Source organism: Lissotriton helveticus, chromosome 7 (assembly GCF_964261635.1).
Source record: "Lissotriton helveticus chromosome 7, aLisHel1.1, whole genome shotgun sequence".
Classification (NCBI taxonomy): domain Eukaryota; kingdom Metazoa; phylum Chordata; class Amphibia; order Caudata; family Salamandridae; genus Lissotriton; species Lissotriton helveticus.
This window is the reverse complement of record NC_136068.1, coordinates 151,375,797-151,396,406: the sequence shown is the minus strand read 5'-3', so window position 1 is coordinate 151,396,406 and position 20,610 is coordinate 151,375,797. Positions and strand designations below refer to the sequence as shown.

General features: G+C 44.7%; 1 protein-coding gene across 2 annotated transcripts in view; it reads left to right on the top strand.

Moving 5' to 3' along the window:
- The window catches only part of EDN3 (endothelin 3), a 430,092-nt gene extending 412,858 nt beyond the window's left edge, over positions 1 to 17,234 (top strand). For both annotated transcript variants that reach the window (XM_078651828.1, XM_078651827.1), the window contains one exon: positions 16,515 to 17,234. In XM_078651828.1, coding sequence (XP_078507954.1) covers positions 16,515 to 16,554 — 40 coding nt within the window. In that variant the 3' untranslated portion in view covers positions 16,555 to 17,234. The remainder of the gene's footprint in view (positions 1 to 16,514) is intronic.
- The last annotated feature ends 3,376 nt before the right edge of the window (positions 17,235 to 20,610 follow it).

The window sequence follows — 20,610 nt, the reverse complement described above, 5'->3', positions numbered from 1 at the left end:
CCAGGCTTGTGATAACAGTGTGCTCCACCTCCTGTGTTGCTTGTCACCTGTGAGGTTATCCAAGCCCTTATCTACTCTCTATCCCTCAGCAGTCTTCTTGGCATCATCTTACAGAAGTTGCAGGTGCCCGTAAGGTGATAGGAAAAAAGGTAGGCAATGCATGCACCGTGAGGGTCTGCCTGGGCTTTTTTTCTCCCTCATTCAGGACACTTCACAAATAGATGGAAGTAAAAAATATCAGAAATGTTAGAAAACAAAGAAATCTGCAGTTAGTCCCTAAAGAAGTGGCGCGAAGTTGTTTTTGTAAGGTTAAGACATGTTTCCAAAGAGAAACAAAAACTTTCAAAAGTTGGTCACTATTCTCCAGGAACCTCTCAACAGGAGCCAGAAAAAAGAACTGCTTCAACTGCCACCTACAGGGCATTATGCGATAGTAGTGATATGGTGTACCTTTTTTTATTGCTTTTACTGCTTCATATACCATTTTTGCAGTTCAGGCCAGGAAGCATGTCACGGTAAGTGAGTGAGGTGTCTACTCAAAAATCTTTGGATATCCCACCGCCAAAGGTTAAACAGAGGGAGACCAATACACTCTCAGACCCGATTTTCCTTCGTTTTTTTCTCCTCCTCTAGGAAAAGCTTGATGTACTAACGGAAATTCAGGTGACAGCAGTTGCTCGTAAGTGATACGAGTATTTTTGGGAGATTGCAACTGACCTGCTTTTCTCTCACTCTCTATTGTGAAAAAAAGAACACTATATTCAGCTCATTGCATGTATGCCCCTATCGTTGCACAGGTATTTGCCTCCAATTTGTGACTTAATTACTCAAGAGGGAAGGCATATCAAAGTTATCAAGGGCTACCTGGGTGCCCACTCCCATTACACATTCTGTCCCAATCCCATTGTGTACATGCATTTTCCCACGCTTGCAGCATATTTGTTTGCCCCTCTCTCTACGCTGTTAGATCATTCGATTTAGCTTTGGGTTTGATTGCTTCATCTGACCTAGCATGCACATTAAGGGATAAGCACCACTAACGTAGCCCTACCCACCCAAGATCTCACCGCAAGCTCCATAATGGAAGCCCAAAACACTTGACTTGAAGCACATCCTGACACCATGAGGTAGAAATCAGTCTGTGCCTGTTGGCACCTATGGCAAGAATCAGGCACCCCAGGGGACATTGTGGCTATCTTCTGAGACAAATAGCAACTGTGGATGTAGTTTATCTGGGTAAATTAAACTGAGGTTCCTCGTAACTGTCCTGGCCATCTCAGTATGCTGGACGAGGTACCATCCGTGATTGTGGCATGATGTACTTTAAAGAAGCAGCATTATTTATCCAACTTTTCAGATAACTGTCTATTAAGCTCTATCCTTCCTCTTTTATCTCACCTTTTCTTTAAAAATGGTTTATGAATGTGTTTTTAAGGTCACTAGTTGTTGTTCTAGTCAGCTTTGTTTCCGTTTTAAAAATAATTTAGTTTAAAAAAAATAAAGAACTTACTTGGTCAATGTAGCCTGTAATGAATGGGCTGTTCTAAAACATTTATTTTGTCCAGGAAAACATAGGAAGATCTCCTAAGGAGAACCAAACTTTCCCAAAGATAGCTGTATGATGTGTTTAAGGAAAATTTGGGTGACATCAAGATTAATTTGCAAATATTCCCATTAAGCGGAGTATTCTGGGTGTGTGCCGGCCTCCTCACTACAAAATCTTCCCGCCTGCCTGGGTTGCAAATGTGCCTTGGGGCAAAGGGTTGCATTTCCTCATCTGGGAGGAAGCCTACTCATACTTGGGTAACAGAGACGGTGATAGCTTTGAAGCTCGCAGCTTTGATATGCCACTTTACTGGCCATCCTGTCAGGGAGGTAGGTAACACCTCCCCCCCAGGCAGGCCTTTGTTTCTGACTTTTGCGAGATTTCAAACCTCCTGGCGGCAGCATCTGCAGGCTGTCAGGGCACACCAGGTAGGCAACCTCTAAAGGTAGCCACCTGGGTCAATATCACATTAATTCTGACTTTGGGAACAAGTCGGGTGTGATGAGACAAGTTGTTTGATACCAAACATGCCACTTTTAAGTGGGACCATAATGGAGGTGGCAACCTTGGGATGCACAGGTGCCGACACTCCCCCTGAACACTTCTAGTAGCCCCTAATGGAAAGAGTCTACCATAGGGACATATAAACTTGCACTTATATGTCTGCACCTTTAATATAACGCACCCTGATTCCTGGGCTCAGGAGACCTATCTTAAGAGGGACTGGCATATATTAAAAATAGTGCTGTGACTTCTCCACTCATGGTGAGGGCAAAATTAAGTTTGAGCTGTTTGCACTGTTCATGCAATCTGCAATGGCACAGCTGCTGGCATCTTTTTACTTGGGTCAACCAGGGTGGCACTATCAGTGCTTCAGGCTCTTCTGCCCTCTAACTCCCATGCCTGGGTACCACTGGTACCACTTAGCAGGGTCTTATAAGGGCGTTAAAGTCCTTGCAAAATGGGGTAACCAATTCACATGCATCATATTTAGGGAAAGAGCACTGGGCCTGGTTTGCAGGCTCCAGTGTACTTTTAGAGACAAAACCATCAACATTGGAGAAAAATGTGTGTGTGGGGGGGGGGGGGGTACAAAAAGCCTGTTTCTTTACAGAATCCATTAGCAGATGCTGAGAGATTACAATCTGCCTGCCAAAATGCATGCAGGTTTTATAAAGTAAAGCACTCCTTTTCTGAGAAATGACAAAAGCCACAGACTCCGGAAATATATGCAGACCAAGCTATACAGTTTAAAAGCACCAGCCAAGAGCAGGTTTGCCTTTATTTTGGATTTTAGAAGGATGCTTGAAATGTGCATTAAAAGCACAACCGTTTCTTAGAATGATGATTCCTAGATGTACTTCCCAAAAGCATCAGCTGAACTGGCAATTCCATGTAAAATATGAACATTATCAGGTTGAGCTTCTTAAAAATATATGGTGCATTTTGGACCAGGAAATAGGGAGCTACTTTGCTTCTTAGGAGTCAGTCTCTTGCCAATGAACACCCACACGTTAAGAGGCAAAATGATGAGTGGGTGGATGAATGGCAGACCAGACGTGGAGTATTGAATGCATAATAGAGGATGGCGGGTGGGCGGGCGTTTGGTGGGTTTACAGCTTAAGAGGTGGAGACATGCATGTTTAGAGCAGGAGCGCATAACGGAACACTCTCCAGAATACTTTATGGTGAGATGCAAAGCTTTTGTCTGGAGTGAGACATTGTTGGATGGGACACCTGCTAGAGCACTGTGCTAGTTCGGGAAACTCTATTCACGTAAGCTTCTGTTTAGGGATTCTTATGTGCAGCATAAATAGGACTCACTGGAAAGCACAGTATTCAAAACCATGAATTGCTTAAGATTCTATGGGGTCGACTACATGGGTGTATGCGCAAGCCACTGAAAGATGCAGCTTTACAAAACCATCTGTTAATGCAAGAAATGAGGGGAAACATCCGTTGTAGGAAAGAAAGAGACTGCATGGTGCAGCTGCACAAAAATCACCTTTGAATTTAAAATCTAAGGGGTTCTTGTGGATTAGGGCCATAAGATCGCAGGTGTAGCCTTTGGGTGACATGCTGAATTGGTGCCATGTCAATTTTTGAAGATTAATATCAGCAGTTATATTAAATCCCTGAGTTTTAGGTCGAGCCCTACCAGAAAGCGCAGCAGTCTGGTTTACTAAGGACATCTTGGGGACATTCTGAAAGCTTCCCTGTGAATGCATTCTGCCCATTGCTTAACATCGGCTTTGTGGTTTGTAGCTCACATTTTCTTGCTTTCTATTTGCTGGCTTTATTTGTTTTAGGCTGTCCAGCTTGAGTTTGTCCCTTCCCTTGCCAAACCCTATTTACTGTATTCTTCTAGCAGTACTGAATTTCTGTAAACAGGCCTTCAAATCTTGTCCTTATCTTGTCAAATTAGCTGTGCATTCAAAGACGGAGGTCAAATGTCAGGCTCTATCTTCCAGGGAGCTTGGCGTTTACTTATCCTTCACAGACTTCAAAGAGAGGATTAATGTGATAATCATGCTGGCTTCTCGGGCTGTGCTCTATAATGTTTTTTTATTCGCACAAAACTATATTTAAATGTCTATAAATAATCTGTGCACATATGTCAAACTATATCAGAATAAGGAATGAACAAATGAAGCAAATTTATTGGTAATTCTAAGTGTGGTGGAAACAAATATATTAATACTGTTAAAACAAATCAATACACTAGATGATGACATTTCCACACATTATTGTTTGTATGCTGTATACTTTTATCGGAAAAACTGTGTCTGTGCAAATGTAATGATAATTTAAATTGAAGATGTGTTGTCTGTAATGGCAGTGCACTACCCTACTATGCATACTCTACTTTACCGCACTCCTCTCTGCACGACTCCACGCCATTGCACTCTATTCTGCACCACTCCACACTATGTAGAAAAGAGACCTGGCCCTGTTTGTAAAACGCCTAATAGCACTTGAGTGCTTGTATGTCACTATTACTAATATGTTGGGAAATCACTATATCCCAACAGTTTCCTACAAACTCTGTCATATAACACCAACAATTACCAATCACAATGTTAGGGATCTCACAATATGTTACATAGATGCATGTACAAAAAAGTAGTTTACTATAAAAAAAATATTTTTATTTACATAAAACCATGTAAGTACCTCCCATGGGGTTACAATCTAAAAAAGTATATAATATACTTATGGCTCAAATACGAGACAATCGTTAAAAACAGTCGACGCAGCGTTTCGGTGTACAGTAGAATGTATCCACCTTCATCAGGACCAAAACATTTCTTTATTGCAAATCTTAAAATTATTTTGTGGGGAATTATGTTTGAATAAATAATTCCTAGGGTGTTCACTATGTCCCCTTGCAGGTATATAGATGCCTTTATTCGATGATAGGTATACACTTTCCGTATTTTTAATTTTTGATCTTAAGATGCGATCACCTTCTGGTAAAGTAAGCTTTTATGAAAGTCGTGATAATCTTGGGTAGAGAGGCCCTTGCTTATAATTCTCTTTGCGTACCGGGTCCCTTATGATCAATTTGGGCCTCAGGTACTGTTTACGAGAACTCTCTGCTACCGCCTCTGATCCCGAAAGTAACACTCCCGACTCGAGACTGAAAACAAAATGTTGGCCGAGAAGCTGGACGACCTAGGAGAGCGCGCTAGCCGAAATAATGTGCGAATGTTAGGTATTCCGGAAAGTGAAAGCACCCAGGCAATGGACTTATTCGTTGAAGACCTGATAAGAACTAGACTACAGCCCAAGGGGCTTTCCACATTCTTCTCAGTAGAATGGGCACACAGGGTGCCAGGCGGAAAGGCTAAGCCAGGGGCGCCCCCTGGACCGGTGCTTGCGCGCCTCTTCAACTTCAGAGACAGGGATGTCATTCTCCAGACAGCACGAATCTCCCCACAAATCCGACTACAGAACTCTTCGATCTCCTTCTTCCCTGACTACACTGCAGCGGTGTCAAAACGGCGTCGAAGCTTTCTGGAAGTCAAAAATGTTTTGCGGTCGCGTGAAATACCCTACTCCATGCTGTTCCCGGCGAGGCTGAGAGTGGCTGCAGAGGGGAAGACATGGTTCTTTGAGACTCCTGAGGAGGCGTACGACTGGAGAAAGAAAGATGGACCCCGTCGTAGTGGACGAGACCGCAGCCGCCACGCAAATGAAGCAGGGATGGGTAGCCCTGAACTCTTCACTCCCAACGAGGAGGGCTCACAGAACCCAGATCAAGGAGACTCTGGTCTGAAATGAATCAGGCGGAACAGGCGAGGACTTTCACCTAATGGACTGCGGATGCAGAAAGACGTTTGTTAGAGGCCGGCTCTGGACATGGGGCGGAAACGGGCCCGCCCGCAAGGAAAGGGTCACACTCACTTCGGACTTTGTAACCCCTACACGCAAGTACACTGTTGGGGCATGGGATAGAGCACTCTGCTGAGTTGGGGTGGCGGGCAGTTCTGAGTCCGTCGGGCAGGGAGGGGGGAGGTATTGAGGGGTGGGGGAGTTTGTAATTCAGAGTTTTTCGTTAGAGTTTCACACAGACAAGACTACAATGCATGGGGCTGGCGGAATGGTGCCTTCTCACCAGGCACAACAAGGTTGCGTAACTCATCTCGCACTCCACTTCGACAACATGGTGGACACCTCCTGCTGTAACATACAAAGCACTAGTCAAGTGACCCCAGTGGCCCCTCTCACAGTGATCACATGGAATGTCCACGGGTTAGGGGATAAAATTAAGCGAGGGCTGGTTCTTCGCGCACTCAAACGCCAAGCCCCTGGTACTCCTACAGGAGACTCACCTTACGGGGGCGGTATGTAAATCAATGAGTCGATGGGGGTTCACAATGGCGGTGCACGCAGAATTCTCTGGGGGGTCTAGGGGAACAGGTATTTTAGTGAGAAAAAACTCCCCCCTTTATAATCAAACAAACTAAACATGACGACCAGGGTAGATTTGCAGCAGTCCACGGTCAATGGGAGGGCAGACTAATAAATGTAGTATCAGTATATATCCCCCCGGCTCTACACTTGGTGGCACTTCCGGCCCTAAGTGACTTCCTGTTGTCCCTGCCAAGCAGAGACCTACTTGTGGGTGGGGACTTCAACGCCACGATGGACGCTAGTGTGGACAGACACCCAGTGCGGGCGACATCCAATGGGGTCTCCCGCTTACAAAGTTTTGTGGAGGCGCTGGGATTAACAGACGTCTGGAGACAAAAACATCCATTAGAGAGGCAATACACCTTTCACTCGGCTGTCCATGACAGTCTGTCCAGACTGGACTATTTCTTGGCCCAGGAATCCGTCCTTTCCAGTGTAGGGAGCATCACTATCGGCCCGAGAGGAATTTTGGATCATTCCCCGGTGACTCTGAGGCTTTCCTCCTCACACACCACACACAAACGACTGTACCCGATTTATCCAAGCTACTTACAAGTACCGCCAATACGTAAGGACATCCGTAACACTACAAAACACTTCTTCACTGAGAACGTAACCTCAGTAAGCTCCCCGACTATATTGTGGGAAGCCTACAAAACTGTCCTCAGAGGACAGGCCATTTCCTCCATAACAGAACACAAGCGTGCCAGGCAAAGAGAACTCGCGACTCTTGAACGGGAGCTCCAGGTAGCCGACTCTGCCCACTCGACCGATCCCACGCCAGAATCGGCCCGAGATCTTTTGTTAAAGCAACAACAGCACAAGGAACACCTCAGATTAGAAACAGTGACAGCATACACAGCAACACAGCATAGAATCTATGATATTGGCGACAAAGCTGGAAGGTTGTTGGCGTGGCTGGACAGGAGGGAAAGGGGTGTAACCGCACTATTGCACAACTTCGAACAGCAGAAGGGTCCTACACCTCAGACTCAGGGGAGATTGTGGAGGAACTGGCCAATCATTTCAGTGAGGTGTACACATCCTCCTCATCAGCGGCGGAGGTCGTATTTGCGACATTTCTGCGGGCAGTAGAGATGCCTAGACTCGACTCCGAGGCCTCTGAGGAGCTAGAGGCTGACCTCACTGCAGAGGAAATCGGAGAAGCAATCAAGTCCCTTCAATCTGGCAAAGCGCTGGGCCCGAACGGCATCCCAATGGAGCTTTACAAACTCCTAGCACCCACACTCAGCCCACACCTACTGGCTATGTACAACGACAGCCTGGAACAAGGCGCGCTGCCGTTGGACCAACAAATGGCCACCATCATGGCTATCCCCAAACCGGGGAAGCCCCCAACTGAATGCTTATCTTATCGCCCTATTTCATTGATCAATGCTGAGTCTAAAATACTAGCCAAATTAATTGCAAATAGATTACAAACACATATTCTCACCTTAATCCACCCGGATCAATCGGGCTTTATGCCTAACAGGAACACGGCATTAAATCTCAGGCGTTTACACAGTGTGCTGGCGAGGGAACACACTCTGACAGAGACAGCAGCGGTCCTCTCCTTAGACGCCAAGATGGCCTTCGACATGGTGGAGTGGCCCTACCTTTTTGCGGTTCTCCCCTATTTGGGGTTTGGCCCTAAATTTTGCGCGTGGATCTGGCTCCTTTACACAGAACCAGTGGCTCGCGTGGCAGTGAACGGGCGACTATCACGCACCATAACATTAACGAGAGGGGCACGACAGGGTAGCCCTCTGTCGCCACTCCTTTTTGCCCTGGTTCTGGAGCCGTTGGCGGCGCAGATCCGTAATGCTCCTCTTATCCGTGGTATTACCTGGGCGGGTGGTTGGGAAGACCGTATATCGCTGTATGCGGATGATATTTTAGTTTACATCACAGACCCTGAAAACACCCTGCCGATCTTATTTGGAATTTGCGACACATTTGGGCGGATCTCGGGATACACTATAAACTGGGATAAAACGGTGTTGTTCCCTTTAAATGGCCTGACACCGCAGCTTCCACCTGACTGTCCACTGGCAGTTTCCCAGGAAACGTTTAAATATCTGGGCATACACATTGCAAGGGACCCAGTGATCTTCTTTGCCAAGAATTTGGTTCCCCCACTGGACCGACTGCGAAGAGATGTCACGCACTGGGAATCGCTGCCACTGACATTATTGGGGAAAGCGGCATTATTTAAAATGATGGCCCTACCTAGATTCCTATATGCACTGGAGAACACGCCATACCAGGTTCCCGTTAAATATTTCAGGCAAATAACAGCACAAGTATCCATACTCCTATGGGGCAACAAACCGGCCCGAATTGCACAAGTTAAACTATGCCGCAGTTGGTACGACGGCGGCATAGCGCTCCCTAACTTACGCCTTTATTACTGGGCTGCCCACCTCAAAGTGATTAACCAATGGATACATGCCCCACAGACGGACCCAGCATATATGGCAGACCGAGCGCAACTAGGCTCTGACAACGTGTTAGCTGCCCTCTATAACAGACGGCGTGCATTGACACTAACGGGCCCAACCAAACATACTGTTATGCTGTGGTACACAGCTCAGACACAACTAGGTTGGAAGGGGGTTATAACCAAGCTCACTCCACTGTGGGATGCGAAACAGCTAGGGAATCTCAGAAACAGCAAGGGATTCGAACGCTGGGATGCCATTGGTATCTCCACAGTAGGGGACTTATGGGAAAAAGGGGCGATTATTCCATTCGACCAGCTTAGACAGCGATATGAACTGGCGCCAACGGAGACATATCGTTATATACAAATCAGACACGCACTCCTAACAGCTCTTCCACAGACCGGGACTTTACCGGAGGCATCTCCATTAGAAGATAGACTCCTCACGGATTTTATGCCTAAACAAGCCACGTCCCTCACATATAACAAACTTCTAAAGAATATGCCAGACCCCACAACGACACTTCAAGAGAAATGGTCAACGGACATCGGGGCTATGGATGAGATAGAATGGCAGATGGCACTCGCCTCACCTAAAGAGGTGGGAATATCAGCTCCGACTGGTACAATTTAAAATTTTGCATAAAGCATACCTCACAAGACCCACACTCCACAGAATAGGTAGGGCGGAACATCCTTATTGCCTGCGAGGCTGTGGACAGGAAGGGACTTTTTTTCACACACTTTGGAACTGCCCTCAACTGGCGGAATATTGGCGCAGGGTCCTACGCACAATATCTCAAACGCTAAGTGTCTCCCTGCTGCCTGAGCCGCGAAGGTGCCTCCTCAACATCTGGGCACCAAATGACCTGTCTCGCTATGGGCAGACCTGGGTGACACTGGGCCTCATGGTGGCAAAAAGAAATGTGGCTCAAAAGTGGGGGGCGGCGGAGCCTCCTTCCTTGACTGCCTGGTGCAGAGACATGGATACGACCATGATTACTGAAAGGGCTGTATATAAAAACAGGAAATGCCCTCGCAAATGGACAGGCATATGGTCCGACTGGAACACATACAGAGGGGATATCTGTGACCCTGTTACCGAATCGGACAATGATAGCTCGGATAGTGACTCGGAAGGGGAATGAAGGATCTGGGGGGAGGGGCGGGTATGTACTGTTCATGTGGTTTAGAGTAACAGGAGTTCAGAGAAGAAAGGTTTTACCATACAAATACTGTTGGACGATTGCAACCTTGAAATTCATCCATGCCAAATGTCTGTATGTACTGTGTAATGAAACTAATAAAAAAAAAATTTACAAATACGGAAAGTGTATACCTATCATCGAATAAAGGCATCTATATACCTGCAAGGGGACATAGTGAACACCCTAGGAATTATTTATTCAAACACAATTCCCCACGAAAACATTTTAGGATTTGCAATAAAGAAATGTTTTGGTCCTGATGAAGGTGGATACATTCTACTGTACACGAAACGCTGCGTCGACTGTTTTTAACGATTGTCTCGTATTTGAGCCATAAGTATATTATATACTTTTTTAGATTGTAACACCTAGGGAGGTACTTACATGGTTTTATGTAGTAAATAAAAATATTTTTTTATAGTAAACTACTTTTTTGTACATGCATTTATGTAATATATTGTGAGATCCCTAACATTGTGATTGGTAATTGTTGGTGTTATATGACAGAGTTTGTAGGAAACTGTTGGGATATAGTGATTTCCCAACATATTAGTAATAGTGACATACAAGCACTCAAGTGCTATTAGGCGTTTTACAAACAGGGTCAGATCTCTTTTCTACATATGTACGCCCCCTCCCTGTATTCACTATAGGGGCACCTTCCCTTTTTTCACTGTGCCACTCCACACTATGCCACTCCATGCAGCTCTGCTCCTCTACTCTACACCACCCTATTCAATGCCAATTCATTCTTCTCCACGCTATTCTACAATACACCACTGCCCTCTGCGCCAATCCACTCTAAACCACACTAATCTACTCTGTACCACTGCACTCTATGACACTCCACGCCGCTTGACTCTACTCATAAACAATCTACTCTGCACCACTCTAACCAACGTCACAGCACTCTACGCCAATGGACTCTACGCTGCACTATGTCACTGCAATCTACAAAGTGTCACTCCCTCTAATCGACACCACTACACTATACGCCACTACACTCTACACCACTTCACTCAAAGTCAATACACTGCATGCCACTGCACTCTATGCCACTCTACTCTGCATTGTACACCAATTCATTCTACTCTACAACATTCTAATGTACACCTCTGCACTCTACACCATTTTGTTCTGTCATTTTACTCTGCACCACTCTACACCAATGTATTCTATGACACTCTACTCAGCAACACTGCACCCTGTGCCACTGAAGTCCACGCCACTCTACTCTATGCCACTACAATCTACTCTGCACCAATCTAACGCACTCTACGCCACTGTAACCTACAAAGCACCACTGCACTCTACACCACTGCACTATATGCCTCTCTGCACCACTCTACTGTATGCCAGTGCGCTTTACTATGCACCACTGCTCTCTTTGCCTTTGCACTCTGACACTTTACTCTGCAAGACTACACTCTCCGCAACGTAAGTAAATGTCATTCAACTCTGAACCACTGCACTTTACGCCACTGCACTCTACTCTGCACCACTCAACTCTTCACTCAACGCCATTACACTCCGTGCCACACTACTCTGCCTCACTTCACTTTATACCATTCTAATCTACTCTGCACTCTACGCCACTCCACTCTATGCCACATCTCTTCACTCTACCCTGCACCACTCTACTCTACAACACTTAACTCTATGTCACTGCACTTTATAGCATTGCACTCTACGCAACTGCAATCTACGCCTATGGACTCTAAACCACTTTACTCACAACCAATGCACTCTATGCCATTCAACTTTGCACCACTGTACTTTACCCCACTCCACGACACTTCATTCCACTTTATGACGCTCTACTACTCCATTAAACTCTCCTCCACTGTATGCCACTCTACAACACTACTCCACTCTACGATGCTCTGCGCAACTCCCTCTTTTCCACTGCTTGCTACTTTACTCCACTCTATTCTAAGACACTCTACTCCACTCTATGCTGCTCCACGCTCATCTACAACACTCTCCTACACTACTCCGCTCTGTCACTCCACTTTACAACAATCTTCTCTGCTTTAAGTCACTCTACAATACTGTCCTCAACTCTATGCAACACCCTCAATGCCACTCCACTCTACACCACTTCGACATTCTATGCAACTCCACGACACTGTACTCTACTTTGCCACTCTACCCCATGCCACTTAAATCTACTCCATGCCCATCCACTCCCTCCACAGCTCTCTACTCCACTCCACTCTATGTCACTCCATGCCACTCAACTCTACGCCACTCCATAACACTCCATTGTACTCCACTTTATGACACTCTCCTTTACCCCACTAACTTTTAGCCATACTGAACAGCAGACATTCTGGTGTACACCATGGATTAAACATGTTGGCAAAGCCAATAGCTCTTGCATAGGCGAGACCTATTGCTTTGCCAATGCTTGTTGCACACATCCGTCTGTCCTGATGTCTTAAATGGGAAGGGGTTTTTGTTTGGGTATGTTAAAACAAGTTCACATAAGAAAGTTAATAACCATGTCTTACTCTGGGGTAAGCTGACCATTTCACCATTACAATAGTCAATATTACTCATTTCCACAGAATGTATTAGGTTTTTAGCTGGGTAGAGATTTCCAGACACATTCTGGGTTGAGTAGTACTCTGATGTTTCTGGCAATGGGGGGGTCAGAAAAGGTCAGCAGGCAGTACTTGGGAAAACAGCAGGTTTGGCACTGTGTAGGAAGGAAACAAAATGATTGTGCTTTATTGTATGCTCAGCTTAAGTGAATTGAGAGACATCTGACAGCATGCTTCATCTAGGCAGTCTGAGATGTATGTCTGAGTCCCCTGCGCGCTTTCCCTGACCGAGGATATAATAATAATCCACATTTGTATCGCGCACAATCACCCGTTAGGGTCTCTAGGCGCTGGGGGCCGTCGGGAAGATTAAGCAAGCTATTGCCCAGAGTCGCATGGTGCTGGGCTAACCTGCCGCCGGAGCCGGGGATCGAACCGTGATCCCCAGATTCCAGCGTCAGTCGCCCTGGCCGCGGCGCCACACCTCTCCCTAGGATATGTGTACTCCCTGGTTGCACTACTTTCCAGTGTCTAAAGACTTAATTATTTTGCCCGGATGCTTCAATGTCTTAGATCGTGTTTCACATAATTTCACTTTCAACTGTTTGTTGGTTCTCAAAATCATATTCTTGATCTTTGCAGTAATAATCAATGGCTACAGGGATACAATCCCGTAGAGAATGATTTGTCCTCGTTGATAATAGTTTAACTCCCCAATGCATTTTAGGCTTGTATCCATCCCCCAAGCTCTTCTTCGGGATGCTAACATTTAAAGTCCTGTGATCCAAAGAAAATAAAACAACACCCAGCAATATGCATACATAACAAATCTATACATGGTATGTTTCAACAAAAGCTAAAACATGCATTTCAGTTTCCAGTCAACTCATGTTGGTAGTTGGTATGTTATATGCAGCGATTGACTACTTAATATATTCAGCTTAGTATGGCAAATGTTATGGAAAACATCTAAGCTATGCACATTAAACAATGCCCCTTTTATCACGTTGTTGTTTGTAACAATCACGTGTGTCCTTAGTACTCACTGCAAACAGATGGCTGTTATCCCGAATGAAATGTGCTGTGCTCAATGACACTCCTAGTTTATACCTTAGACCAGCTTCAAAGAAAAAGAAGGCCCCTGGACATAAGGATACAAAGGCAGGAAAACAGGGGTACAGAGACCCTAATACAAGCAAAAAAACAACCTGCCTAGTTAATGTTTATAAGCGGAATATCTCGCTAGAATTTTAAAGCGCTAGAAAGACACAACAGAATTGAGTGATTCAACACATACAAAAAACAAATCTCAGATAATTTTACGCAAGAAGATAAACATAATTTTTTTTATTCATTTATTTACTCGCGAGTGTGTATCTTTAGTAGGTCTGTAATTGTTGTGTTTGAGCATGAGACATTGCTATATTTGTGTTGTGCTTACTTCGAATGTTCTATATCAAATATTGAATATTTTGAATACAAATGATGGCTATCTTATAATGTAAAATTATCTGAGATTTGTTTTGTAGGTGTTGAATGGCTCGGCTCTATTGCGACTTTCTAGTGCATTACAATTGTGTCGAGATATTCCGCTTATCATTTAACTAGGCAGGTTGTTGTTTGTAGGCCTGGGCGGTAAATTCCATTCCGCTCGCAGAATTTGGGTAATTGCGCGTTCTGCAGAGAATGCGAATTTGCCTAAAATTCTGCATTCCGTGACTTCGCGAAATGTCTTGCTTGTTCACGATCTCAAAATGCGTTTGAGATATTTCCCCCCCCGAGCACGCAAACAGCGATTGCGAACAGGAAAAAAACATCACGAACAAGCAATTCCGCGTGTTCGCATAACATCACGTACAAGCAATTCCGCGTGTTCGCATAATGTCTGCGTGTTCCTGGAGATTTTTTTACCGTTTCGCAGTTTTGCGTAAAGCGATTACGCAAATTCCGCTCACCCCTAGTTGTTTGCTTGTATTATGGTACACCTTAGACCAGCAATGTATACGGTGGTTTAACTGTTGGATAATCCTGAGGTGTTTGTAGTATAAAAATTCTATATTAGACGTATCCCCTGCTTCGTGCCTTCGATTATTATTGCTGCACCTCGATATACCAACATCCTATATGTTTCAAAGTAATCTCCGACTAGCGCGCTACTCGTTGGCGCTCCTCTGCATATGTCTGCCGCATATATTGACCAGCACGTCATAACTCCCAGCCAATGAGCACTGTACACTGTAGAGCATCACAACACTCGTGTCAGTTGCTATTACAAACCGTCGGGCTTCCTCTCGGAAAGTTAGGCTGGCTCGGCCCAAGACGGAGGTTCACAACATAAACAAACTGCGAACGTGCGCTGCTCTACTAAAGAAAGGGCGGAAAATAGAGAAAAATATGTGGATGTTGTCAGTATAAAAATAGTATAGAAACTGAATGAGGAAACCAGCACACACGGGGCAAAAGTAATGTGGGTGAAGAGAAAGGGTTCCTGGATGAAGCTTTGGAGAGGCTAGGGCAGAGGTCTTCAAACTTTTTTAGGTTGAGCCCCCCATCTGAATTTTTTTTAGATGTTGGGCCCCCCCACCACCTGACAGAAATTTCGGGAATCTGGTACACTACATGATCATCTGCCACACGGATATTACGGGCCATATCCGGCAAATAATGTTTAACACAATAAGAGTGTTTAGTAAACTGCAGGTTTGTGAGTGGGTGTGGTGAAATGACAGAGGCGTATTACACAGCTCAAAACAATTTTCCAAGATAAAATGTGCGCAAATTCTTTTTACTAGGATGCTTTGTTTTACACAGGACATAGTTTAATAATACCACCACCAACATGAATGTGACGGGTGTGCCAGTGTTTAGCCACATTTAGACTCTCAATCTGTGGGTGGATTTTTGCTACTGCCATCCTCAGGTTGTGCTCCACATCCAGTCTTGAACGGTACTTAGTCTTTAATACCGCAAGTGCTGAGAACCCAATCTCACAAACTCCTTAATAAATAAATAAATACATTGTAAGATGTAAAGCACCATGCATAAGTGAACTAAAGGGAGGATTGCTGTGATGAACCCACTATAGGGAACACATTATGGGTGTTTCATTAAGTGGAACTTAAAATATGGAACCTGACTTTGCTTATGGGGGCTTTGCATTCAAGTAGCAGTTGGATGTCACGCAAAATGTCACATGCATGATGTATAGATCCCACACATGAGCACACATAGAATACAGAATAGTAACACATAGGCAAGGGAGTAGCCAAACAATTTAAATACCTCCCACTCTGAACTACAGCTCTTATGGCACCAAGAAAGCAAAGTAAGTCATCACAACCCTCCCCATTTATCATGTACATTTTGTCATCTATTAACTCTTTCACCATTCATTCTGTCCTTCCATCTGTGTCCCATCTATATCCAAACCTTTTCAACTGTTTGCAAACCTATCCATCATCTATCCTTCCATCCATCATTTCACTCATCCATCCCTCCATCCACCCTTTCACTCATCCATCCATCATCCATCCATCCTTTCACCCAATCCATCCTTTCACTTGGGGGTGTGTAGCTGGCAAGAGAAGTCAGAGAAGTAGAAGGAAGAACAGTTTAGACTTAACAGAGAGGGTAACAAGTGAGTTTTATCTGCAGCAGTGGGTGATCGACCGTGTCGATTGAGGCGGAGCAGAGTGAGAATAGCTAGGCCCAGCTGCTGTGAACTGCCCCTCAGTTGAGTGGGAGACAACCAGATGTCAAAGGTCCACTTAACTCAAACTCCCGTTTGCCATTTCACATTTCTGACTGTCATTTTCGGTGATGGAAACTTACACACTTTATTTTTCTTTTAGGTTTGAGGTACTCAAGTTGTTGCAGCCAAGAAGTGAGTAAAACAGACCATCAAGAGAGAGAAACAGAAAGCGAAGCATCAGCCAGCTGTTGTATCCATGAACAATGCAGCCTCTGCTAAGCCTGCTCATGCCTAGAGCCTGTCGGAAAGGCAGATGGGGCTGTTGGAGGGACGTCGCATGCCATCAAGATGGCCTCACCTTGAAATATCATGCAGTATTTGTATACAAACCGGACAATGACGTTTTCCATGTTGGTTTGGGAAAAAAGGAAACATTGCTGCACCAATGGGATGGTTAAGAGCCCAGAATTTTCTGCAGCGATGAACACCAAATAGTCGCAAGCCAAATAACTGAATCTGTGCTTTTCTAACAACTAGACTGCATTTTGTTTGTTGGACCCCCAAGTGTTGGTTGATATAGTTGAACAAAGATATAAGTCTATACACTCCAGAGCTCTCCTCTGATAGCCTGTTTATCTCAGTATGCTTGAATAACAGTTAGAATAGAGGAGCACTGCACGTTTTCTACAAGGCACCTCCATGTCCCATCAGGCTTGCCTGCGGTGGCTCTGAACATTGAATACCTCTACAATGAGCCATCTTGAGAACAATGAGAGTGCGAGGCTTTCCAAGGAGCCCAACTTATTGAACTTGGTGTATTCGTGGAAGCTTAAAAGGGAAAGATATCAAAAGGCCCAATAAATCTACATCTTAAATTTTTTTACTGGGAAACTTAAGGAGGTGGTCATTAGCTCAAAAATGACAAACTCTGACTGGCAAGGGCTTATCATAACACACAGACATGCCAGAGATACAGAACGTGGACCTCTGCAGTGCATGCCTGTGGCAACAGCTTACCCAAAATGATGTGGATTCCCTGCAGAATGTGTACAGGTTACCTCGCCTGAGTCCCCCATATCTCACAGATATTCACTGGTCTTAGGCTGAATCGGGTCCCTCTGGACGGCCGGGGGCCCACTTGTTCTGTAAGGGTTGCATGGGCTTGTGGTAAGACTGCAAGGTGGACCGAGTGCTTAGTGTGGAGCAAGCAAATAGAAGAGTGTGTTGGAGCCAGAGTTGCTTGGGTGGGTGGGTGGGGCTACAAATAGAAGTTGGTTTGTTGGCGCTTAGCCAAACTGTAGCCAGTCATGGTGAAGGGATTCTTAATTGCCCATTTCCACATTCTGCAGGAAGCCCCAGTCACTTTGTGTTATGCCTCTGCCAGAGTTTTGAATAAATCTATGATAGTATACACAGGAAATAGAACAGCATGCTAACAGATGGTGCAAGATATAATAATTGCTCTATGATAAAGTGAAGTGCATGAAGGGTGAGGGCCAGCTTTCCAATTACTGACACAATTGTCGTGGCTTAGTCTCACTGGAGACCTCCCAGTTGACAACCAGAGGCAACCCTAACTGCCTATTCTATTGCTATACTTCTTTTGATGAAGTAATATCACATACTAACATGCTTAGATTGGATATTCGGAAGTTACCGCAGGAGATGACTGTTAAAGTGTGGAGTCTGGAAAATTCTTTCAATAATAACCCCCTGGAGGTGGGAGTTTGCAGGCATTAGTATTACAAAGGCCCTAGGGGGCTAGTTAAAAACATCACATTTTTATCACAGACAGGAATTTGCTGGTGGTGTTGCCAAGTCCCAAGGTGCGAGCCCTCATGCCCTTTATAGTGAGTATGGGGGTTGGCTAAAGTATCTGTACTTATTCAGTCAGTCAGTTTGGATTTGTTGAGCGCAGCTAATCACCTGCAAGAGTATCCAGGGGCTGGGTTCTTGCTGGGATCAGTCAGAGTCTGGTCTTGAGTACCTTTCTGAATTCCGGAAGCGAGAATGCTGTATGAAGGTGGAGGGCAAGGTCGTTCCAGGACATGCCGTGAGGTAGGAGAATCATTGTCCTCCACTGCGGCTTTGGCAGATGAGGGGAGTGTGTGAGAGGGAGGTGGAGTGTAGGTGTCTGGAGGGTTTCTGAATGTTCGGGTGATGGTTCATGGATGCTGGTCCTGGGCTTCTTGAATCAGCATATTTTCTGGATGGGGGAGCGAGTGGAGGTTCCTGAGGAGATGGGGGGGATGTGGATCCATCTGGGGAGGTCTAGGATTAGTCTGGCCACGGAGTTCTGTATCGTCGGTAGTCTCTTCAGGAGTTGGATGATGGTCCCTGCGTAGAGTGCATTGCCGCAGTCCAACCGGCTAGTGGCTAGGGCTTGAGTGACTGTTTTCCTGGTGTCGGCGGGGAGCCATCTGGAGCCTTATTGTGAGGCAAGAAGCTGTTCTCAGTAACCAGGACTACCACAGTTAGCCTTTTTTGCTCAAAGGTGATGTGAAATGTATCAGTAAGAAAGGAATGAGCATGGATCACTTGTTTGGTAATAAACCTTTAAAAAGGAAAAATTAAATTGAATGCTGAGTAAAAGCTGGACTCCTGCAATCAAACTAATTAGATAGGATAACAAAAATAATCTATGCACACCCTCTTCGTCAATTCAGTAAAATGAAAGAACACACATGCTTCCCCGTCTTCCTGTTCCTTTGTGAATTGGACCTCTGCCCATAAACACTGACCTGTTCAGAGAATATTTTTTGTCTGAAAATGTGGATCTTGTTAGTGAAGTTAAGGCAATTTCAAACTCCTGTAAATCAAATTAACCACTTGTCTCATTTTCGCAAACAAATTAAAAGTGTGAGCGATGACTTGGGGGCATTAGCAGTTGTTTCATTCAGCTTAAACGTATGCCAAATTTTCAAATTGATTTGGATTTATGTGTGTTCTTAACTATGTGCAGAGCTTCTTTTTGCAGCCCACATCTCCCTCCATGTATTATTGAAAACTTTGCAACCCTAAGTCAGCTTTCTAGCAAAGTACGTTTAGAAATTAAACACTGCTACATGTATCAAATATTAGGATTTTAAGGAACACAAACACATTACTTGAGAAATTGAGTACAAGGGTTTGAGAAGGCGAGATGAGCTGTGCTCATTACACTACGTTTGTGAAATTTAAAGTGTAAAAAAATGTCTTACTCTTATTTCACAGTTGGCCATGATAAGGTCAACAACCCACAGAAAACACACAAACAGCAAGTCGTGCATCATAGGCTACTGAAGTGTTCTTGGAATATACAAGTAGAATGTAAGTTTCAATTCTATTAAGGACACGGTAGTGAGGTTTATGCTTTATCTTCCATCGTTTTAATAACATATCTTCAAAACGGCAGCCATTTTAAGATTTTCAAAAACTCCTTTTCCCATGAACATCAGGGAAAACAAATAAACGGTTCATGAGTCCTTCTTTAATGTCCACAACATGGAACTCCATATGGTCCTTCATCACTGCCTGGACACACCCCCCCAACTCTCTCTTCAAGTCAATCATGCCATCAGTTCAGTTTCACGAGTCCTGTATCAATCTGTTGTTTCCTGCAATGACACGCTACATCAGTAATCATTTCTGACCATATTTTGTCTCAACAGGTCACATCTTAAAAACTTGTTCAGTAAAAAGACAGTGAAACTTCAAAAGATTAACAACCAGAAGGTTCAATTGAAATGCCCCCAATGACAAGCAAATTTACTAACTACTGTACGGCGATGGTTCTGCAACTTAATGATCACCGGTTGGGATAATCGTCTCCTCTATGTCCTTAATAGAATTGAAACTTACCTTCACTTTGTCAGGCAAATTTTCCTTCTATGTCAGGACTGGAGGCGAGGATTATGCTAGTTCAAAGCTTATTCACCACCAAATAGGCCACTTCCACCACCGGCTTAAAGGAAAAACTCTTGAGGGTAGAGTCTGAGAAATAAGTCCTCCAGACGTGCCCCTAGACAAAATGCTTTGGAGGCTATTGCTCCCCTTGTGGAGTGTGCTCCAAACACTTTGGTATCTATACCTGTTCTTGCATCTCCCAACGGACCCACCTGGCTAATGTGAGGGAGTATTCTGCATTATATGGTTTTCTCAATGCTATGAAAAGCTGCTTTTCGCCCAGAAGGTAGACCCCTTGAGTCATTTCCTCATATACCATGAGGCAGTGCACAACACACAATTTGGGGGAGTCATGGAATGCTGGTTAGGAG